Source organism: Chenopodium album, chromosome 25 (assembly GCF_948465745.1).
Source record: "Chenopodium album chromosome 25, dcCheAlbu1.1, whole genome shotgun sequence".
Taxonomy (NCBI): domain Eukaryota; kingdom Viridiplantae; phylum Streptophyta; class Magnoliopsida; order Caryophyllales; family Amaranthaceae; genus Chenopodium; species Chenopodium album.
Window position 1 is genome coordinate 11,751,456 of NC_137858.1, and position 18,300 is coordinate 11,769,755.

At 38.6% G+C, this 18,300-nt stretch overlaps 3 protein-coding genes across 3 annotated transcripts; 1 reads left to right on the forward strand and 2 right to left on the reverse strand.

Annotated features, from left to right (window-relative positions):
- Nucleotides 1-297: 297 nt before the first annotated feature.
- LOC145613685 (protein FAR-RED IMPAIRED RESPONSE 1-like) lies at nucleotides 298-2,466 on the reverse strand. Its single transcript, XM_081668766.1, has 2 exons — nucleotides 1,622-2,466; nucleotides 298-1,480 (listed from the first exon to the last, which is right to left on the reverse strand). The coding sequence occupies exons 1-2, from the start codon at nucleotides 2,464-2,466 to the stop codon at nucleotides 298-300; spliced, it is 2,028 nt and encodes a 675-aa protein (XP_081524892.1).
- A 1,860-nt stretch (nucleotides 2,467-4,326) lies between these two features.
- On the forward strand, nucleotides 4,327-7,457 carry LOC145613686 (uncharacterized). Its single transcript, XM_081668767.1, has 10 exons — nucleotides 4,327-4,358; nucleotides 4,987-5,038; nucleotides 5,091-5,261; nucleotides 5,556-5,627; nucleotides 5,730-5,786; nucleotides 5,873-5,950; nucleotides 6,031-6,717; nucleotides 6,797-6,934; nucleotides 7,009-7,083; nucleotides 7,166-7,457. Exons 1-10 carry the CDS (start codon nucleotides 4,327-4,329, stop codon nucleotides 7,388-7,390), a joined length of 1,587 nt encoding a protein of 528 aa, XP_081524893.1. The 3' UTR covers nucleotides 7,391-7,457.
- A 6,024-nt stretch (nucleotides 7,458-13,481) lies between these two features.
- LOC145613687 (DNA repair protein XRCC3 homolog) lies at nucleotides 13,482-13,835 on the reverse strand. Its single transcript, XM_081668768.1, has one exon. The coding sequence runs from the start codon at nucleotides 13,833-13,835 to the stop codon at nucleotides 13,482-13,484; it is 354 nt and encodes a 117-aa protein (XP_081524894.1).
- Nucleotides 13,836-18,300: the final 4,465 nt, after the last annotated feature.

The following is an 18,300-nucleotide window of genomic DNA, read 5'->3' on the forward strand; positions in this document are numbered from 1 at the left end:
GAGCATTTTCATCTTAGGTCCCTGTGAGTAAGAGGAGCATAAGGTTTCGAGTCTACACTCTGATTGTAATAGGTGTTACAAATTTAAAAAAAAATAAAAAGGTATTACCTTTGATGCAAGTCGAGAGGTGGTTGAAGTGCCTGGATTTTTCTTCTTGCTTATGTCATGGCCCTCTTTTACTACCTTGGATGTGACCTTCTTTGTAGTCTTTCTATTACCAACCCTGATTGCCTTGTCTTTGGACGAATTTTTTGGGCCTGTCTTCTTCTTATTCAAATTGTTTGTCCCCTCATTTGATTATTTCTTGACGAGGCTAGTAGGTTTCTTGAACCCCATCTCAGCTAGAGTTTTATTCCTAGAGCCCTTAGGCCTTCCACGCGACTTCTTAATCACCAATGGATCTTGTACTAGGACATCACCAGTAGGAGGGCATAACGCTGAACCTAGCCCCTCCATATGATACTCATCTGAACTCGTATTTCCAATATCAAATAAAAGCGATCCCGATTCATTTGTGTCTTTCGGGTACGATAAATCTACACTTTCCTCGAGCTGGTGTCGCCTGTATTGATCAACTTCTGCCCGGAGTTGCGATAATCCATTGGTCACCAACAACAAAGCCTCTTCACTTAACGTAGCTGCTTCATCGCATAGTGTTTCAAAATTAGCAATAAGCTGATTGTACCTAGTTACCTCAGCACTTGTACTAGGGTCGTCGTATGACACACGAACTAGAGTATGCTTTCTTATGATATCCTTCCGCCAACGGTTAACAATGTACTGCTCTGGTAGGTCTACCACAAAATTTTGATCCAGTATCCTCATCATATGCTTGCAAATAATTCCATGAGTTACAAACTTACGACATTCACAGGAGACCTCCTTCGTGTCTTTGTAAAAAGTTGCTGAATAATATCTCCTTCTATCCGTAATTACTTCCTCACTCTTCCCTTCTGGTACAATCCACACCCGGTCTTCAACGAGATATTCAATTGTGTTTTCATTCAGCATCTTTTCCTCCTTGCAGTAGCAATACATCATTCTTGAACATTCAGACTGTATTTCTTGGAACTTAGTATCAGTATATAGCCGCTGGAAAACCTTTTCCAACTTGAAACCGGTTACTAGACGCCTCACATATTTGGCGCAGTTTGCATCGGCATCTGTCTCGTCACGCAGACGTTTCTCCAAAGCCTTTGCGTACTTTTGAGGAAACTCATACAGCTTTGTGTTTCTGTTAACAAATTCGTCAAAGAAACTATTTATGCTCTCAACCCGCTGCGTGGTCTTCATACCTGCCCAAAAATAATCTCTCATATACGCAGGAATCCACATATGGCGCTCATTATACAGACTAGCCAACCAATCATTGCACTCCAATTTATAGTCACTGATGAATGCATTCCAACGGCTCTCAAACTCTGGCACGGTCAAACTCTCATAAACTACTGACTTCAATACGCCTTTGAAATCTTGGTACCTGCAAAAATAAAGGTGAACAAAATTTCAAAAACAATCTTAAATCATCTTTGGCATAAAAATATTTAAAACCAAACATATGTTTCAACCTTTCAATTTTCCCAATTTTTCGGGAATCTTCCTCATAATATGCCAAATGCACCAACGATGTCGTGTAAGAGGCATGACCTCCTCGATTGGCTTACGCATTGCAGCGGCTTGGTCAGTAAGGATGGACTTAGGGGCCCTGTTATTCATACAAGATAACCATTCTTGGAAAATCCATTTAAAGGTGTCACAATCTTCATGGGAAACCAAAGCACAACCCAACAAAATAGATTGGCCGTGGTGATTTACCCCCACAAAATTTACGAAAGGCAGTTCATATTCATTTGTCAGATATGTTGCATCGAAGCATACGACGTCCCCAAATTCTTCGTACGCGGCACGACTGCGAGCATCAACCCAAATTACATCTTTCAGCCTCCCAAATTCATCTACGCGTTTTGAATGATAGAAGTTTGGGTTGGCCAACTGCATTTTTTGGAAATAGGACATCATTGCAGTTGAATCCCCCCCTTGCATTTTCAACTGACGAGCTTTATACACCTCATGCGACAGATCTTTAACCGTTAATTGCACTTTAGCTTGGGTTCTTATCTCATTGCCCAGGCAACCGTGGATTTGCGAAACAGGAACACCTTCGTCAAAGAAGTGTAACAACTTCCTCCTAACTCTTTTAGTTAGCCCCTTCATTCGATATTCTTTTACCATATTGGCCTTTCGTGGTGTTGGTGTATGATTAGAATGCTCCAACTCCACTCCCCTCACCACCCATTCGCCTTGGCGATTCACACTTGCATACAACTTTGCCGTACACTCACACTTTTTTGACTTCCGCTTACGTTGACTCAATTCATCCGCACACACAACCCCATCTACTGTTCCTCCTGAACAGGATACATCCATAGCCTTAGCCCTCTTTCGTGCTTCACGCAACGCCCTCATGTCTGGTCTACCCAACACTCACACCTCCACGTAGTGGAAATACGATCTCTTCCCTCCCCTTTGGAATAAACACCTTGTGCCCTAGTTACTCCAAAACCCGTTTGTTGGGCGTATTCTTTGTAGTAAGCCTCTACATCTTGCCACGTCTTAAATACCATTCCCACCTTTGGAGGTTCAATCGAGGATGCGACACTCAAATGATTACTGTCAACGACTGTGCCTACTGTGTCAATTGTGTTAATTGGGGATTGGAATTGTAGGACATTAAGATCATCACACCCCTGGGTCATTCGTGATGTTTGAGTTTGGCCATCACCCACACCGGAACTTGCATTGCAAGGACCATCATACCCGTCAGTTAATATGTCTTGAACATCCATAGCTCACGTTCAGGTACGTGCCAAGTTAACCTGTTCAACATAATAAATTTCGCGTCACAAATGTGTGCTACCTTGATCGGTTCCACAAATAATAATCTACAATTACCTAGCAAACCTAGTACTACAAACAAGATTCTATACTTGATTATAACCATAAAAATTTATATACATACGCCACTAATGCTATGGATGCTTTCTAAGTTAATATTATTTACGATTTTATGTTTGACAATAAACACATTCCTACCAAATCCACTTATTGACGTTTACTTTTTTCAACTTACATTGTAAATCAAGAAGGAAAACAATTGAAAAACATGAAAAAAAATTATTAGCACTTAGAATTCGAACATCGGACCTTCAAGTCCTAAGAAAGCCCACACCCTTAATTCTATATGTGCTCTAAAATTCCTTTTATTTGTATTTGAATTCTTACTCTTGAACCCATTGTTGAAATGGTTCGTAAATTTGTATTTAAATCCTTACAATTGAATACATTACTCACATAATACATAACAACTCCTCGTGTTTAAATCAGATCATAAATAATAAATGACACTTAAACTTTAAACGTGCTACTTTTTTTGGGACACGATAATCGGGTTCTAGGAAAATTTAAAAAAATAAATCAAATTTCTTTTAGACTGGAAAATTTCAACATAAATATAAGGCCTAATATGCGACCAATAACCACAATTAAGAGGTTTGAACATATGTAACATAGTATCTTAACAGATCGTCTTAAGTTTAGATATCAACGCAATTAACATAGTACACAAGATTGTAAATTCACACTCAAAATCGAACTACCATTTTATCATCCACACCCGATTGATTGAAACTAAGATACGTAACCTAACTATATTTAACAACATACTTAAAAAATTATTATTAACAACAACATGTAAGCAAAAATCAAATTTGAAGGTAATACCTTATAAAATTAAATGTATGTATTGCACTAAACAATCGCAGTGAACAGATCTGATTGTGCTTGATCAAAAACTACAGATACATCGACTATAGATCCAACTTTTTTTTTTTTTTTTGTGTTCCTGATTTTTGGTTTTCTCCAAACTAGTTATCCAAGAAAGGGTTCATGGAGCAATACTTATCGGGGCTTGTTTAACTATCAACCACACAATTAATTTCAAAATTTCAAAATAAGCTTCTCTGATAAGAAACATGAGTATAATATCAACGGCGTTAACATATTTGAATGTCGACGTTAACAAATAGTTGACATCCGTGAGCTTTGTCATCAACGTGACTCATACTTGCTTAATGACGTGAACTTACATGTACAAATGACTCATCCTACGGTATTGACGAACGCTGAGTTGGCGATGAAGATTAACAATCTGAAAAAATCATAAAGATCAACCGGGCAGCCCTCATTAAAAATTAGCTATTGATGGAGTGTTCAATGGTGAGGCTTCTAGCGAAAGATCAATTTGCTTAGCTTATATAATAGGCGGCGATGGCTTTGAGTAAATTTACTTGCATTTTCAGGTAAGTTTTACATTATTGTGAATGTTTGATCAAATTATGAAATTATATTGCATGTTTATAAACAATGTATCTATCTTTTTTAGATCATTATCAACGTAATCATTTATATTAGTGATACTCCGTAGTATAGTCGTCTTAATGTTGACACTATTAGAGTTCATACAAACTAGACTTTACTAGCTAGGAAATTTCGCTATTGTTCTACTCATCGTTGTAATTTTGTAAATTTGATTATAGTGAATTTTTTTTTTTTTTTTTTTTTTTTTGTAAATTTTGAATAATTTGATGGGGAAAATAAATTAAAAACGCGATTTAAACTGTGTCTGCATGTTCTACAATAGTAGCAGCATTTCGAGGAAATACAAGTTTATAACAGTTATCAACATATGTCGTTTATAACATGGGCAGCACCGTCTTTTCCCCAATTAAGTGAGGGGCACGGAGGTCCTTTTGTAAAAAGCATGTAAAGTCCCCGTAATATGAACACCGTTTTACGAACTTGTGTTGGGATTTATTTTTGACGGAAAATACAATGCTATTTTTCCGTTAAGTCATCTCCTTCTTTCTTCTCTATTTTGAGAAAACCCTATTGAGAAATTGTCCAGTAATTGGGTTAATTCATTCCCAGAACTCGTCAATTCGTTGAAGGTGCAGCGCAAGAGTTGTGGAATTCAGCGGAGGTCAGGCAACCCATTCCCACCGCCGTACTGAGAACACCCTTGGCAATTGTAGAAATGGCGAAATTCATTCCCAGAAGACTTTGATCCGTTCAAGGTAGAGTTGCAATTGTCCAGTAATTGGGTTAATTCATTCCCAGAAGTCGTCGATTCGTTGAAGGTGCAGCGCAAGAGTTGTGGAATTCGGCGGAGTTCAGGCAACCCATTCCCACCGCCGTTAGATCAAGTTAGTTCGAAATTTATTCAGGGCTAAATTCTGTTACCCAGAATCGCAGCAACGGGCATGTTTTCCCCGAAGAAGGTACTGTACTGAGTGTTAAAGTAACTTAATTTTTGATTATCGGGTTGGTTTAGAACTGATATATGGACGCATGTTGAATTTGTTATTCAACTATTATCGACTTTAAATTTATATGTTATTTCTTCGTTATGATGTTTGATGAATGCATTGTTCATATATGAAAGCGTAGCATGATTGTTAATGGTTGTTATTTTGAGGTCCTTTTATCTGTGTTTGTAGGATGACAGTGTGGAGGTAAGGAAAGGTACGAAGAGGAAGTTCAATGTAGGCAATGGGCAGGATTTGACAAAGGTATATGAAATGTGTAAATGAACAGATTGATGTGGATTTATGTTTGTGTGATTGGTAATTGATTGGTTCAATTGATTGGTTCCATCTATTTGGTTTTGATAGGAACTCAGACCGTATACTGTATCTGAATTAAAGTCTTTATCCCCTTATTTGTTTGAGGTATGCATCTTATTTGTACCCTAGTTTAATCCCTCTTATTTTGTGTATACTTCCAATGTGATAGGGTAGTTATGGTTGTGTTGTAGGATGATTCGTTAACTGTTGGTGGAATTGTTAAATCTAGAGGCGAGGTGTTAATGCAACGAGAAAGAAACAGTACAAGGGTTAGTTATGAAATTAAAGTTTAGTTTTTAGTTATTTCATAGTTAATTATAATTTGATTTATGTAACGTATTCAATGCAGCCACCCAACACTAGTTGTCGGATTGAGACATTTGCGAGAATGTGTCAAAGTTTTGATGGTAGGAGAAGGTGTTGGGTTGTAGAAATGGGTTTTGGGGGGTTGTTGAAGTTTGTAGGAGACATGCACTTGCCAAGGCAATTGTCTTATTGGTTGTTGACTCGTATAGACCCATTTAATCGCACACTTAAAAGTGTAGACGGGAAATTGTTTAATATGTCAAAGAACCAAGTACATTGGGTGCTGGGTATTCCTAACCGGGGTATTGTAGTTCCTACGTACAAGTCATTGTCAATGGATCAAAAGGAGAAGATTGATGAGATAATGGCCAGGTATGGGAAAAATTGGGTTAGTAAGTCAAGCAAGAGTGGTCGGCAGTATAAGTCATGTGGAATCCCTGTGACCAGGAAGTTATTGGAGAGGATGGAAGGGGAGTGGCAGCAGCATGAAGGTGAGGAGTTCAAGTTGTTGTTTTTATTATTGTCGTTAGAGACGTTGTTATGTCCCACACAATCATCAAGGTTGGCTTCAGAACTTGTTCCTGCACTCACCTGTGCTAGTAGAGCATATGAGTATGACTGGTGCAGCCTTGTGCTGAACAAGCTTATGGATAGCGTAGCTACATTTGCGCGTAGATTCTACTGTCATGGCTATGCTAGTGGTTGTGGTGGTTGCCTCATCTTTGTTGTGGTATGGTTATTTACAGAATTTGTGTCTTTTAGTTAAGTATTTTCCATGTCTTTTTTTAATGTGATTAAGATTTCTGCAGATCATGTACTTGGATAGGCTTGATAGACAACCGGTCCACTGGGGGGTATTCCCAAGAATAGAAGTTTGGAGTATGGACCAGATTGGAAGGGCTGTTAAGGCTGATCGTATGCCAAATGGTGATTTCGGCGGAGTTGGGGTAAGATTGTATGTCATTTAAGTACATTTCATTGCTCATCTTGGTGTCTCTACTGACAGTTATATCATTGCCAGACCTTGGATGTGGCATACGGTGAGAAACATCCTAGACTGGCAAGGGACACAGATGGTCCTGAGGGACGTGTCGAGGTAATGTAGGCTTATAGGATGTGTGTTTCACGTGGAATTTCGTCTTGGAGACTTAAGTATTTTGGATATGGCTTCTTAACAGGCTATGACTGCTTCTGTTGCTTTAAAAAGTAACAACTGTGCTCCGAGACGCATGTCGAACACTAAGAACCTGAGACAGTACAAGGCACGGGAATCTGATCGATCGGCGATGTGTAGTTGGGACTGTGAACTGGATACCGATTTAATGAAGTTGAATGGTCGCAATCCAACCGGTTTGGTGGTTTTGGTAGGCTTTGAAGTGGGAAAAATAAGGAGGTATATATAGTCGTACTTGTTATTATGTTTGTTTAAGTTCCATGTTGTTGATCTCATAACAGGTGTTCATTAGTTGCAGGTGGATGTACTGTGACGCTTTTGTTTATGTGAAATTGGTAATTTACATTTTAGACAATGGTGCTTTGTAATTGTATTAACCTTGGCTAGTTTTGTATATTTGTTAGAGTTTGTAAATTATTTGGTTATTCAATTCTATGTAGGTGAGTGATATTATTACCCGGTTTCCTTCGAACTCTGGTTGGGGCCTTGTTAAGTACCCCTTCTCGTTGGTGAGTGTGATGACCATGGGGTATTATGCAGTTCTTTTTCTTTTGTTTATAGTAATTTGTAAATGTTAGTAATGGTGACCATGGGGTATTTTGTTCACAGGCCGTATTTGTAACATTCCCGGGGGGTGCAGCATTCCCAAATGAAGGCGTGTTCCCCTTCATGGACCTAGTGAAATCTTTCTTTATTGATGGTTGTTGCTGTGTAATGGCTATTGTCTCGCATGTGAGCCTATCTGTTCGGATTCATTTGTCATGTATTTGATTGCTGTTGTTGTTGTTGTTGAAAAAAGAATTGCTTTTTTGTTTCCCAGGTTGGAGATAACTGTCCGACTCTAGTAGATTGGGTGTTGATTCTCAAGAATTGTTCCGTAGGAGTGGTGTTACATAGTACGGGTTCTCCAGCAATGAGTACGATCACATCTGAAGTGAGTTCATACCCACCACCATTTGATCTACTCCTGTAATTGATTTGTACTGACATTTATGTTGTTGGTTCTAGGGAGCTGTATTTGAGGAATTGGTGGTTATATTGAACAACATTTCAAGGTTGAGAAGGGTTGTGATCATGGTCTCGGACATGGTATGCGTACAGTATTGATGGGGTACTATTTCCCTTATCTTTCATTTACAATTGCAGTAGATTAGTTGTTGTTTGTATGAGTAGTTTTTTTCTTCCCTTAATTTTTTTCGTTACAACACCTGAGTGCTGCTATCTGAAGCCCGAGTGTACACTATTGATGATTTTAGTACTTTATTCGTTGGTAATTTGGTTCAGTCGGCTCATTTATTAGATTTTTGCTCAATTTAGTTATTTTCCATAGTTAACGAATAGGTACTCCATTTGACGTATAGGGGTGTTATTATGTTCGTAAAAAGGAAAACGAGTTAGTTTCATGCTTTATTTCGGACCAAATAGTACTCAATCTCTTTCAGTTTAGTAATATGCGTGGAGTAATTATTGGGCCCATTTTTTGTGTTTGAGCATTTGGTTGCTATTGCCTTGGGCCCATTTTTTTGTTTGAGCATTTGGTTGCTATTGCCTTGGGCCCATTTTTTTGTTTGAGCATTTGGTTGCTATTTCCTTGGGCCCATTTTTTTGTTTGAGTATTTGTTTGCCATTTCCTTGGGCCATTTTCATATTGCAATTTATGTTTACTGACAGTATTGTTTCTGAATTGGGCTTAGTTTTGGGGTATTGGGCTTAGTTTATGGCTATGAATACATTGGTCTTAATAACATAATGATGAACAACCTATAGGAATTTTAACATAATGAAAATTCGTGACACTACGTAATGAGTTGAAGACAAAGAACTTATTTCAAAACAAAATGATATGACATTTTTAAGTCCAAACACTAATGGACTAGGAATTTTAACACATTACATTCCGAATGAAATCGATAAATAAACTAGGAAACTAAATTCAAGTAATTCAAACAATTAACTAACAACGGCCCATGTGTAACAATGACTTTTGCTGCAGCATAACATGTAGGTAGGTTGTTTTTTGAAAGTAATTATCACATATCCACCTTCTTTATTGGCTTTCGAGACCCCGGACACGCGGTAAGGGAACAGACTGTGCAGTATTAACCGTGCCATGTTGACCGAAACCCTAGTCTCTGTTAAGACAATCACATCAGGCATATGTAATTCAACTTCCTCTTTCAAAGAATGGAGAAAACCTTCTCTGCTCATATCCCGACAGTTCCATAACATAAACCTGGTGTGGGTTCCCATCCCCATCTCCATCCCCTGATTATCTCTGTTGGTAACATGGACATGTAATGTTGCCACTCTACCATCCAAGTTGTGGGCTGTATTAGTAGCGGTTGATAAAACTAATCGCGTCACTTCTAATGGTGCTGCCACATTGAACAACTTAAAGTCGTTTCTGTAACTTTGTAGCTCCATTGTGTGCTCTCCTTTTTGCAACAAACATAACTCCTTAATAACTGGTATCTCAGAACATGGGTCCACCACATCCCTTACAATGGATGGTAACACATTCTCAGAACCAGGACCCTTTACACCTCCAGTACTTGAAATTAACCACTGCACAAACACCTTGAACACCTTCGGATGTAATGCAAGGTCTGACAAATCCGGTAAGTGGGCCGGCCTGACTGAATTACCCGGTGTTATTCTGACCAAATCGCCTACAAAACCTTCTCCTGATGTAATTATCCTAGCAGCTTCAACTGAGGACATTGCGATCAGCGTTACCTTACCGTCCGCCGTTAACAGAGGGTCCTTAATAACTGCAAGAACCCCCCTCTTCATTGGCTTTTCCGTGTACAAAGTGGGATTACAAGTATTCAATACATTGAGTTTTGTTGATTGCACAATAATTGAGGATTTTGGGGCTTGTGATCTTTTTTTAATGGTTTGTTTATACTTATTGCCACATATGTTGTGTTTGAAGGGTTTTACAAGTGACACTGGTATTTTGAATTTTCCCTTCACCATTTTTTAGTATCAAGAGAGTAATATAAATTGCTGACCTAGGGTGGTTTGTTTATATAGGGTAGCTGAGAGCGGGAAAGTGAAGCAAATTTTGGCGCAAAATCCCTCATACAATTCAACCTACCCCGCCATACAATTCAACCTACCCCGCCTAATTTGTATGATGACTCATATATGCTAGTACATATATGTATATGTCACTTTTCAGTAACCCAAAACCAACTAGGGAAGTACTAGTACATCAAACTACATGGATTATAATTAATATACGACAGCAATATTTAGCACCACTAATCGCTATGATATTACATTTACATATCACTAAATGGATTATGGTGTATTACAAACATAATATTTTCAACTAACTTTAAGAAGAGTTAATGTACTAGAATATTTAAAACACACTGCGTAGACTACAATTATTCGTAATACTACCGTATTACAAATAGTTAGATAAATGCGGATATTTGACGAGAGTCAAGACCTGTTACTGCACATCGTTATCCTCATCGATGCCGTCGTAGCAGCTTAAGTAGCAAGGGAGGAGGGAATTTTGTAGGCGGGGCTTTGCAATAAGAAAATCAAACATGAAACAATCACAATCAGGAAAAGTCACGTACTGATAAGATAAATGAAACAATTGGTTAAAAAGAATTTACCACAACTTCAACGCCTAAGCAATGCCCAATTTGGTTTGATGACATCTTGTAGAAATACGGAGTTGTTGTTGTGTAGTGGAAAAGCGCTGCACCACCAACCCCATTAGAGGTTGTTGAAAAAATAGAGTAATCTGCACCCAAGCCCCTCCTCACACTGGTCAAGTTACTTCCAACAGATCTACAATTGGTTACAATAACAATTTTGGGAGAAAACCTCTCCAACAAGTGATTAAATTTCGGTACAAACGACCGGCTGTGAATCCCCCTTGCATTCCAACACACTACGGTGTCATAAGCCTCGAAACTTTGATACCGTGCTCCGACGCTTGATCGGAATCCTCGTATTGAGACCCTGTAGTTGCCGATGCCAGATCTGTTGCACATTGCGACAACATCACACTTCACCATGACTGTATTCTCTTGTAGGTTGAATACCCGAATATCTTCTTGTTGTGTGTCAAACATGATTGTGTTATCCCCCTGAGTAAGCAAGAATGGCATTACACTCCACACAGTAGCCATTCTTGTGTGCTCTTTTTATGCACTTAACTCAAAGGGGCTAGTTATGTCTGAAATGCTTAGTTTGGTGTGGGGACTGGTTAATATATTTTGATGGGGAGTACTATGTTTTGTCCTACTCGACGTTGTGTACTTTTTAAATAAATTCAAGTGCAATCTGTAAACGATTTATAGTCTTTTTTTTTTCCTTTTTTTTTCTTTGCATTTAAACTTTTTTTTCTCAACGTTTAATATTTCATTTTCTTGAAAACCAAAATAATGTATATTTTAAAAAAAAAAAAAAAATCACGAAATTTAATTAATGCAGGGAATTAAATTATCGAGTACATCAAAGTACATGAAACAAACACAGGGTGCCAACATTAAAATTACTTATCACATGGACAATACTAATCCATCACAACTACAGCGAATATAATTTAATAGTGAAGACATTAATTAAAAGCAAAGCCGGGTACATCCAACTATCTCCGGCCTAATTAGGACATAAATTATAAAACAAAAGAGTCTACCACCAATTAACTCCGGCCTCCCCCCTGAAAAGCTGGACCTCCTGCTGCATCATGTCGTTTCTCACTGACCGTGGCCCTACATACAAAGTTTAACACCAGATCAGATTAATGTTGTGCAATAAACCAATTTATCCAAATGGACTGTAAATACCATGAGATTAACATCAAGCATGCATTGGGCTGCAGCAGGCTGGAACCGTGGTCGTGCCTTAACATAAGCGTAACGCCAAAGCACTGCAGCTCCACCGGCGTAGAATCTCATAACAGAGTGAGCTAAATTGTAATTTCCAGGTAGCATTCGCACAATTTCATTCAAATTGGTCACTGTGTTTCGGACCTCAAACAGAACAACAATCAGAGGACGATACATTTTCCACACCTCGGTAAAATTTGGAATAAAGGAAGGGCGAGCAATGTCCCGTGCATTCAAGCAAACTAGAGTACTATTTGGTGGGAGGCTGGGAATTTGAGGGGCTGGGGATGTGCTGTACGTTTCAATGACAGCAGTTTGGTGTTTGGGTTGGTCGTTGTGAAATTGAGAGAAGACCATCAAATGAATGACATACGGGAAATTGGTGGGCAGCATAACGGCTTGAACCGCATCAGTGAAGGAGGCCATTTCGACGCGCAAATCACCATCATGAAGGAAGAACGGTGGAGGCGTAAGGTCGAGAATGGGATAAGGGTCGAGCAAATGCAAAAGATACGAGGGAAACAACCTTTCCGCACCATCAGCTCTGGCTGTGGCAAGGTGATGATCCACCAGGTGGCCATATACCAGTGAAAGGGAGACAGAGTCGTGAATACTTGGTATATGACCTGGACAGCAAGGACCACGACCATCAGTCCTCACCATTCGCAGACTAGTACCTTCCTCGAACCTCTGATCAGGATTGAGATAGATCTTCCACAGAGACTCTCTTGTTGCTGGGTAGGTGCGGGTGTTAGTTTGCCAGAAGTAGTCGTATTCATTGGGGTTCATTTCAGGTATAATACCAGGTTTTGCTTGTGGCGGTTTGTAAAACATAATAACAGGGCTGCCTGTAACGGTTGTTCGGTACACAGCCATTTTTGGGTTTTTTTGACGTGGGTGTGGTGGGGCTCCGTTGAGGGTCTTGTAAAATGAGTTGTAGGAAGATGAAGTGTTAAAGTGATATTAGCAATTTTACCCAATTGCTAATGTGTTATTTGCAGTTCATACCAAATGAACAAAGCTGTTCGCAATTTGAAGCTCACAGACCTCACATAATTGGACACGTGGATCTACGAATTTTAATCCCACAAGAGCTTTTGCAGTACAATATTAAAAAAAAAAAAATTAATCCAAAAAAAGGGCAAAAGCTTTTGCAGTACAATATTAAAAAAAAAAAAATAAATTAAACAAAAAAAAGGGCCAAGACGTGATTGATGGTTGATTAGTTTTGTATGAAGAGGGGTTGCTTTATTGATGTTGTGACACGTGGAAGACATTGGTTGGTAATTTGGCATTGGTAAACCTTGATTATTTTAGTTCAAATAATTATTCAGTTTTACTACACTTTTTTTTTTAGACATAATTACCGGATATGCAAATTACAACCCTCGAGAACCTCGAAAACCGGATTACAGGCTAAAACTTCAAAATCGCAATAGTTGTAAGATTCGATTTTACCTGTTAAGAAACCAATCCATCAGCTGTGATACGAAATGTACAACGCCGGCCTTGTATGTTCCGGTTTTGGCTTTTCAGAATGAACAACTCATGATTCCACGACGTCGAAGAACGATATTGTTTAGACATAAAGATTTTGTTTGGCATCAACGATTCCCAAGTCGCACCCAATGCGGCTTTCACCTCTCTACCTGAAGTTAATGCTCGGTAATTGAGGTCGCATATTTCCGACGACGGATGCGTTACATCACATACCTCATTCACAACAACAAATGCTAGATTGTAATTTGATGCAATATCTTTCATTTTGTTTGCAACGCGTTGCAGCAACCTTTTCCTAATTGCAAAACTCGCCATTGTATTATCGTGATAATGTCTGAATAAAACAGCAATTGAATCTAAAACCACTACTCGGGTGTGCCGGCAGCCTACATGGGATTCCACCACAATACGTTCTACCTGGTTCAGTACCAGGAATATGCTTTGCACATCATCTATTTTTTTTTACCTTCACTAACCTAAGAGGGTGTTCATCTATGAGATGATTGTTGAAATATGTACTTCCAATTTGTGCTAGGCGCTCTGCAGGGAAAATAGATCCGGCTTCCAAGTAAATTGATTGACCATATAGCCCCTTGTATGCAGGGTCAAACATGCTTGTTAGTAGTAGTTGCAAACATAGTTGAGTTTTCCCCACCCCGCTTTCTCCAAAAATTTCTGTTACCTGACCGACTTGTATACCTCCTTCTAATGCTACGTCTATTGGCTCGCAATTTGTTAAGCATTTTTGATTCATTGCGTTCTATGGGGTTTTGGAAATAATTATAGGTCTATGCGTGGTATAATATTTAGAACTCAAGATGATATTGGTCCATGTTCTAATAGCAGTAGAGAAATTGAAAAATACAACGCTCATTGGCCACTAGTTCAACCAAAGCCGTGCCAAAAATTTTAAAGGCCACCGGTGGTAAGAGGAAGCCCCGGTTTCTCAATTGAGATACCGGGTTGTGTCTCAAATGCCTTTTTTGGCAATTAATTTACCAAGTGTGTGGGCCCCTTTGCTGACTTTGATGAGAAAGTAGCTTTTATTGTGTTAACGGTGTGACCTACGGCAAATTCTTTTTAATAAATGTTTCATTTATTCTTCTTCATCCTTCCTTCTTCTTCGTCTTCCTTCTTCATTTTTATACAACAATTATGTATAATATCATTCCCGACCCATCCATTATTTACTACCACGTGGTAAAAAAAATCCCGACACTACCACATCCATTATTTGGTAAGGGGTAAAAATGGAAAATCAAAAAAAAAAATGCGAGCGATACCTAGTAAAAGGGGAGCGACGTTTAACAACTCCTTTTTTATGTGATTTCAAAACTTTCCCACCTAAAAAACTAAGAATTATTGACATTTAATGACAAAGAATTAGCCCATTAGTTATTGATTATTATCATTATTATTATAATTATTAATATTATTATTATTATTATTATTATTATTATTATTATTGATTATTATCATTATTATCATTATTATTATAATTATTATCATTGTTATCATTATTATCATTATTATTATTATAATTATTATAATTATTATTATTGTTATTATTATTATTATTATTATTATTATTATTATTATTATTATTATTATTATAAGACCAATCTCCTAACCACAGTCATCTCTTCTTCTATTTAAGTTACCACCAGTTGACACTATACCTCACTAGATTTTAAATTAACTCCACCAAATCCTCCTAAATACCACACTACTCAATATCCTGTTATGGCCTCCCTATACCCTCCAGGCTTTTACGAAGCCTCTATGGAAGAGCAATCCACACACTATTACTTTGAGATCAACTACAGCACCGAGCCTGAAATGAACTTCAATGACTTTGTGTATTTCTACCCAACTGGTAGAAACCGTAGGCACGTGGTGAACGAACTCATCCTTCGTGACTTAGTTGCGAACCCTGAGGAAAGGCAGAATAGGATGAATAATCTGCTGATGGTGAATGCGGATGGGGTTATTTTCCCGGCTCACCTGCCTAATATCGCTGATGTTGTTGGACGCACTGATGTTCAAGAAATTATAGTCCAGCTTGAGCATGATCCTGCATTTGAGTACGAAGGTGTAACTAAGATCATTCCCAAGTTGCTGACTAACAAAATCGACCCAAAGCCAGTGATCCCACGTGCAGGACCCATTTACACCCTCAAAATGCATAATGCCAACACTCATTTTGGCTCGTACTCTGACTCTGTTCAATTTCTGAAGGTAAATCTATTCTGCTAATTTATCCAATTTCATTTATTTTATTTATCTGCTTTAACAACACAAATTAACATGCGTTGGGGTTGGTTGAATTGGCATTCCTCGAAATATTTCTTAGATTGGGTGTGAAATGACTGCGATCAACTTCTCTGTGTTTCGCGATAAATTAATCGACGAAGACCCGTCCAGTAGGTACCAAGGCGTTAGGATGCAGCCTCAACTCGACCACCAACGTCCTCGTCTTCCAATTGGCTCTACATTTGTGTTATGGAATGCAAGGCGCTTCACCAGGCCATCCTTCCTACTTCATTTTCGTGAAGTGGTTAACACGCACAACCCAATTTTCATTGTGTTGACTGAGATTGGGGCTTGTAGAAGAAGTTGTAACAGGGTGTTAGGTAATCTAGGTACGACGATGTGTTGGAAGGTTGACGCCGGCGGAGGTTTGCTTGGTGGAAGTGCCGTCTTGTGGGACCCAAGGAGGGTTGCAGCAAGCGTTACGGTGACTAGTTCCCCCAACATCGACCTCCGACTGGTTGGTTCTGTCTACGGTCTTGGGTGTTGAAAATGGGCAAAGTCAACGCGGTGCTGATGTTGTTTTCTTATGTGTTCGTATTATTATCTTATTATTAGAAGTCTCCCTAAGTGATTAGTTCACAGTAAGACCTTTTCAGACTGTATTAGTAAGTTAAGTGCTATTTTAATATTTGCAAGTGTTATGTCTCTTTGTTGTTGAATATATGAAATGCCTTGTGTTATTATAATATTCGAAAAATTACTGCTGGACTATTAACTACTATTAGCAAAGTACCACTCCTCTTAATACAGTCATAAATCAAACACATGTAGATCCTTATTTTAAAACCAAACCGTTGTAATAATTCAAATCCGTTAGAAACCGATGAAACAAATTACAAACCGAAACAGAAACCGAACCCGAAACCAGTTTGCCACCCCTAATTATGAATAAAACATTGACGGTTAAGGACTTCTCACAAACGGAGCGCAAAGTAAGTCATTCGGCGATTAAATTGAAAGGCGATTAAATTGAACTCACAATTGAAGGCAATTAAATTAAATGACATCCCTTCATATCGATTAACACATATCAAAGTTTCTTTACATGAATATACTCCTAGAAATTATGTTCTATTGAAATGAAAATAACATTGCAATTTAAGTACACTTAGAAGTCCGCAAAGGTGTTCCCGCGCAATATAAATAACATAGTCTCCTGGGTCTACGCGAGATGGCAAGTACACATGCTTTTGTTCTTGTTGGATCATCCTCTAACCTATCCCCAAAACGTTCAACCCTTAGCATCGCCAAGAAATTCAAACACACAAGAGGTTTGTTGAGAACAGTACTCAACAGACAAGCACGAAAAGCTTTCAAAATGTCTGCCCCTCGATACCGAAAGGAAAAAACAAAGATACCTTTCTCCAAATTTGAGGTCTTTTATAATATGAAAATTGAGGGTGAATCTTCTTCTTACACTGGACCTGTGACTAGGCAGGATGTGTTAGCTCCTTACCCACCCTTGGGTGAACACAGCCCTCATGTAGTTCAGCCTAACAACCCGGAACCTGTTCAGCCTGTGTTAGTACAGGCTCCTGTGAACAACCAACCTGCAGTGGTGCAGCAAGAAGCCGTTCAGCCTAATGTGGCTGAACCTGTGGGTTTGCAACCACCGTCAAACCTCCCTGAAGGTCCAGCAGCAGGTGTGGAAGAGCAGCCACGTGTGGTGGACCTTAACGGTGCTGATCCGCTTCCACCTCCCCCTCCGGATGTGATTGTGTACACTGTGGTTTTGAGAGGCCGCACTCCGGGTGATGTAGGTGTTCTGTACGACATTCGGAGCAACCAGACTTTCGAGGATCTTGTGGATGATTACGCTTCAAAGCTGGACGTGCAGCCACACCAGATCACATTATGGAAGGATGGTGTAACCATACTGCCTGAGACCTTTGCTGAAGATGTCGGAGTTCAATCTGGAGATATCTTCTATGTGATTGGAAGGGTATGACCTTTTAAAATAGCTTTAATTTTCATTGTGTGTTATTTGGTTGCTAGATTTTGTTTGTTTTGCCGTACTTGTTAAGCATCTGTTGTGAAATTGTTTAGTGCTATTGGTAATCTATGTTCATTGTGTTCATATTTTATGACAAGCAATCGCATTAGGTTCTCTTAGTTCTCTTAATCATCCATGTAATAAGAGTTGTTGTGAAAATCATTTGCAATAAGTTTAGGTTTTCAAATTGTAGAGTTAAAATGTTGACGTCCTAATTTCAATTTGAAAGTATGACAGTATTCAACTCTATGATAACTGCATAAAAATAAATTATAACGATATACTAGTCAATAATAACAGTATTTTTTTTGCTTTATTGTTTTACTTGTTTATATCTTACTCCAACTAGGTAGTGGTGTTTACTTTGTCTAAATTTTCGATGGAATGAGACAGACAATAACTATTTGGGCCGGCCCAATTGTACTCATAATACAATTTTGTATTAGCATTTCTAATTTTACGATATTGTCTTAG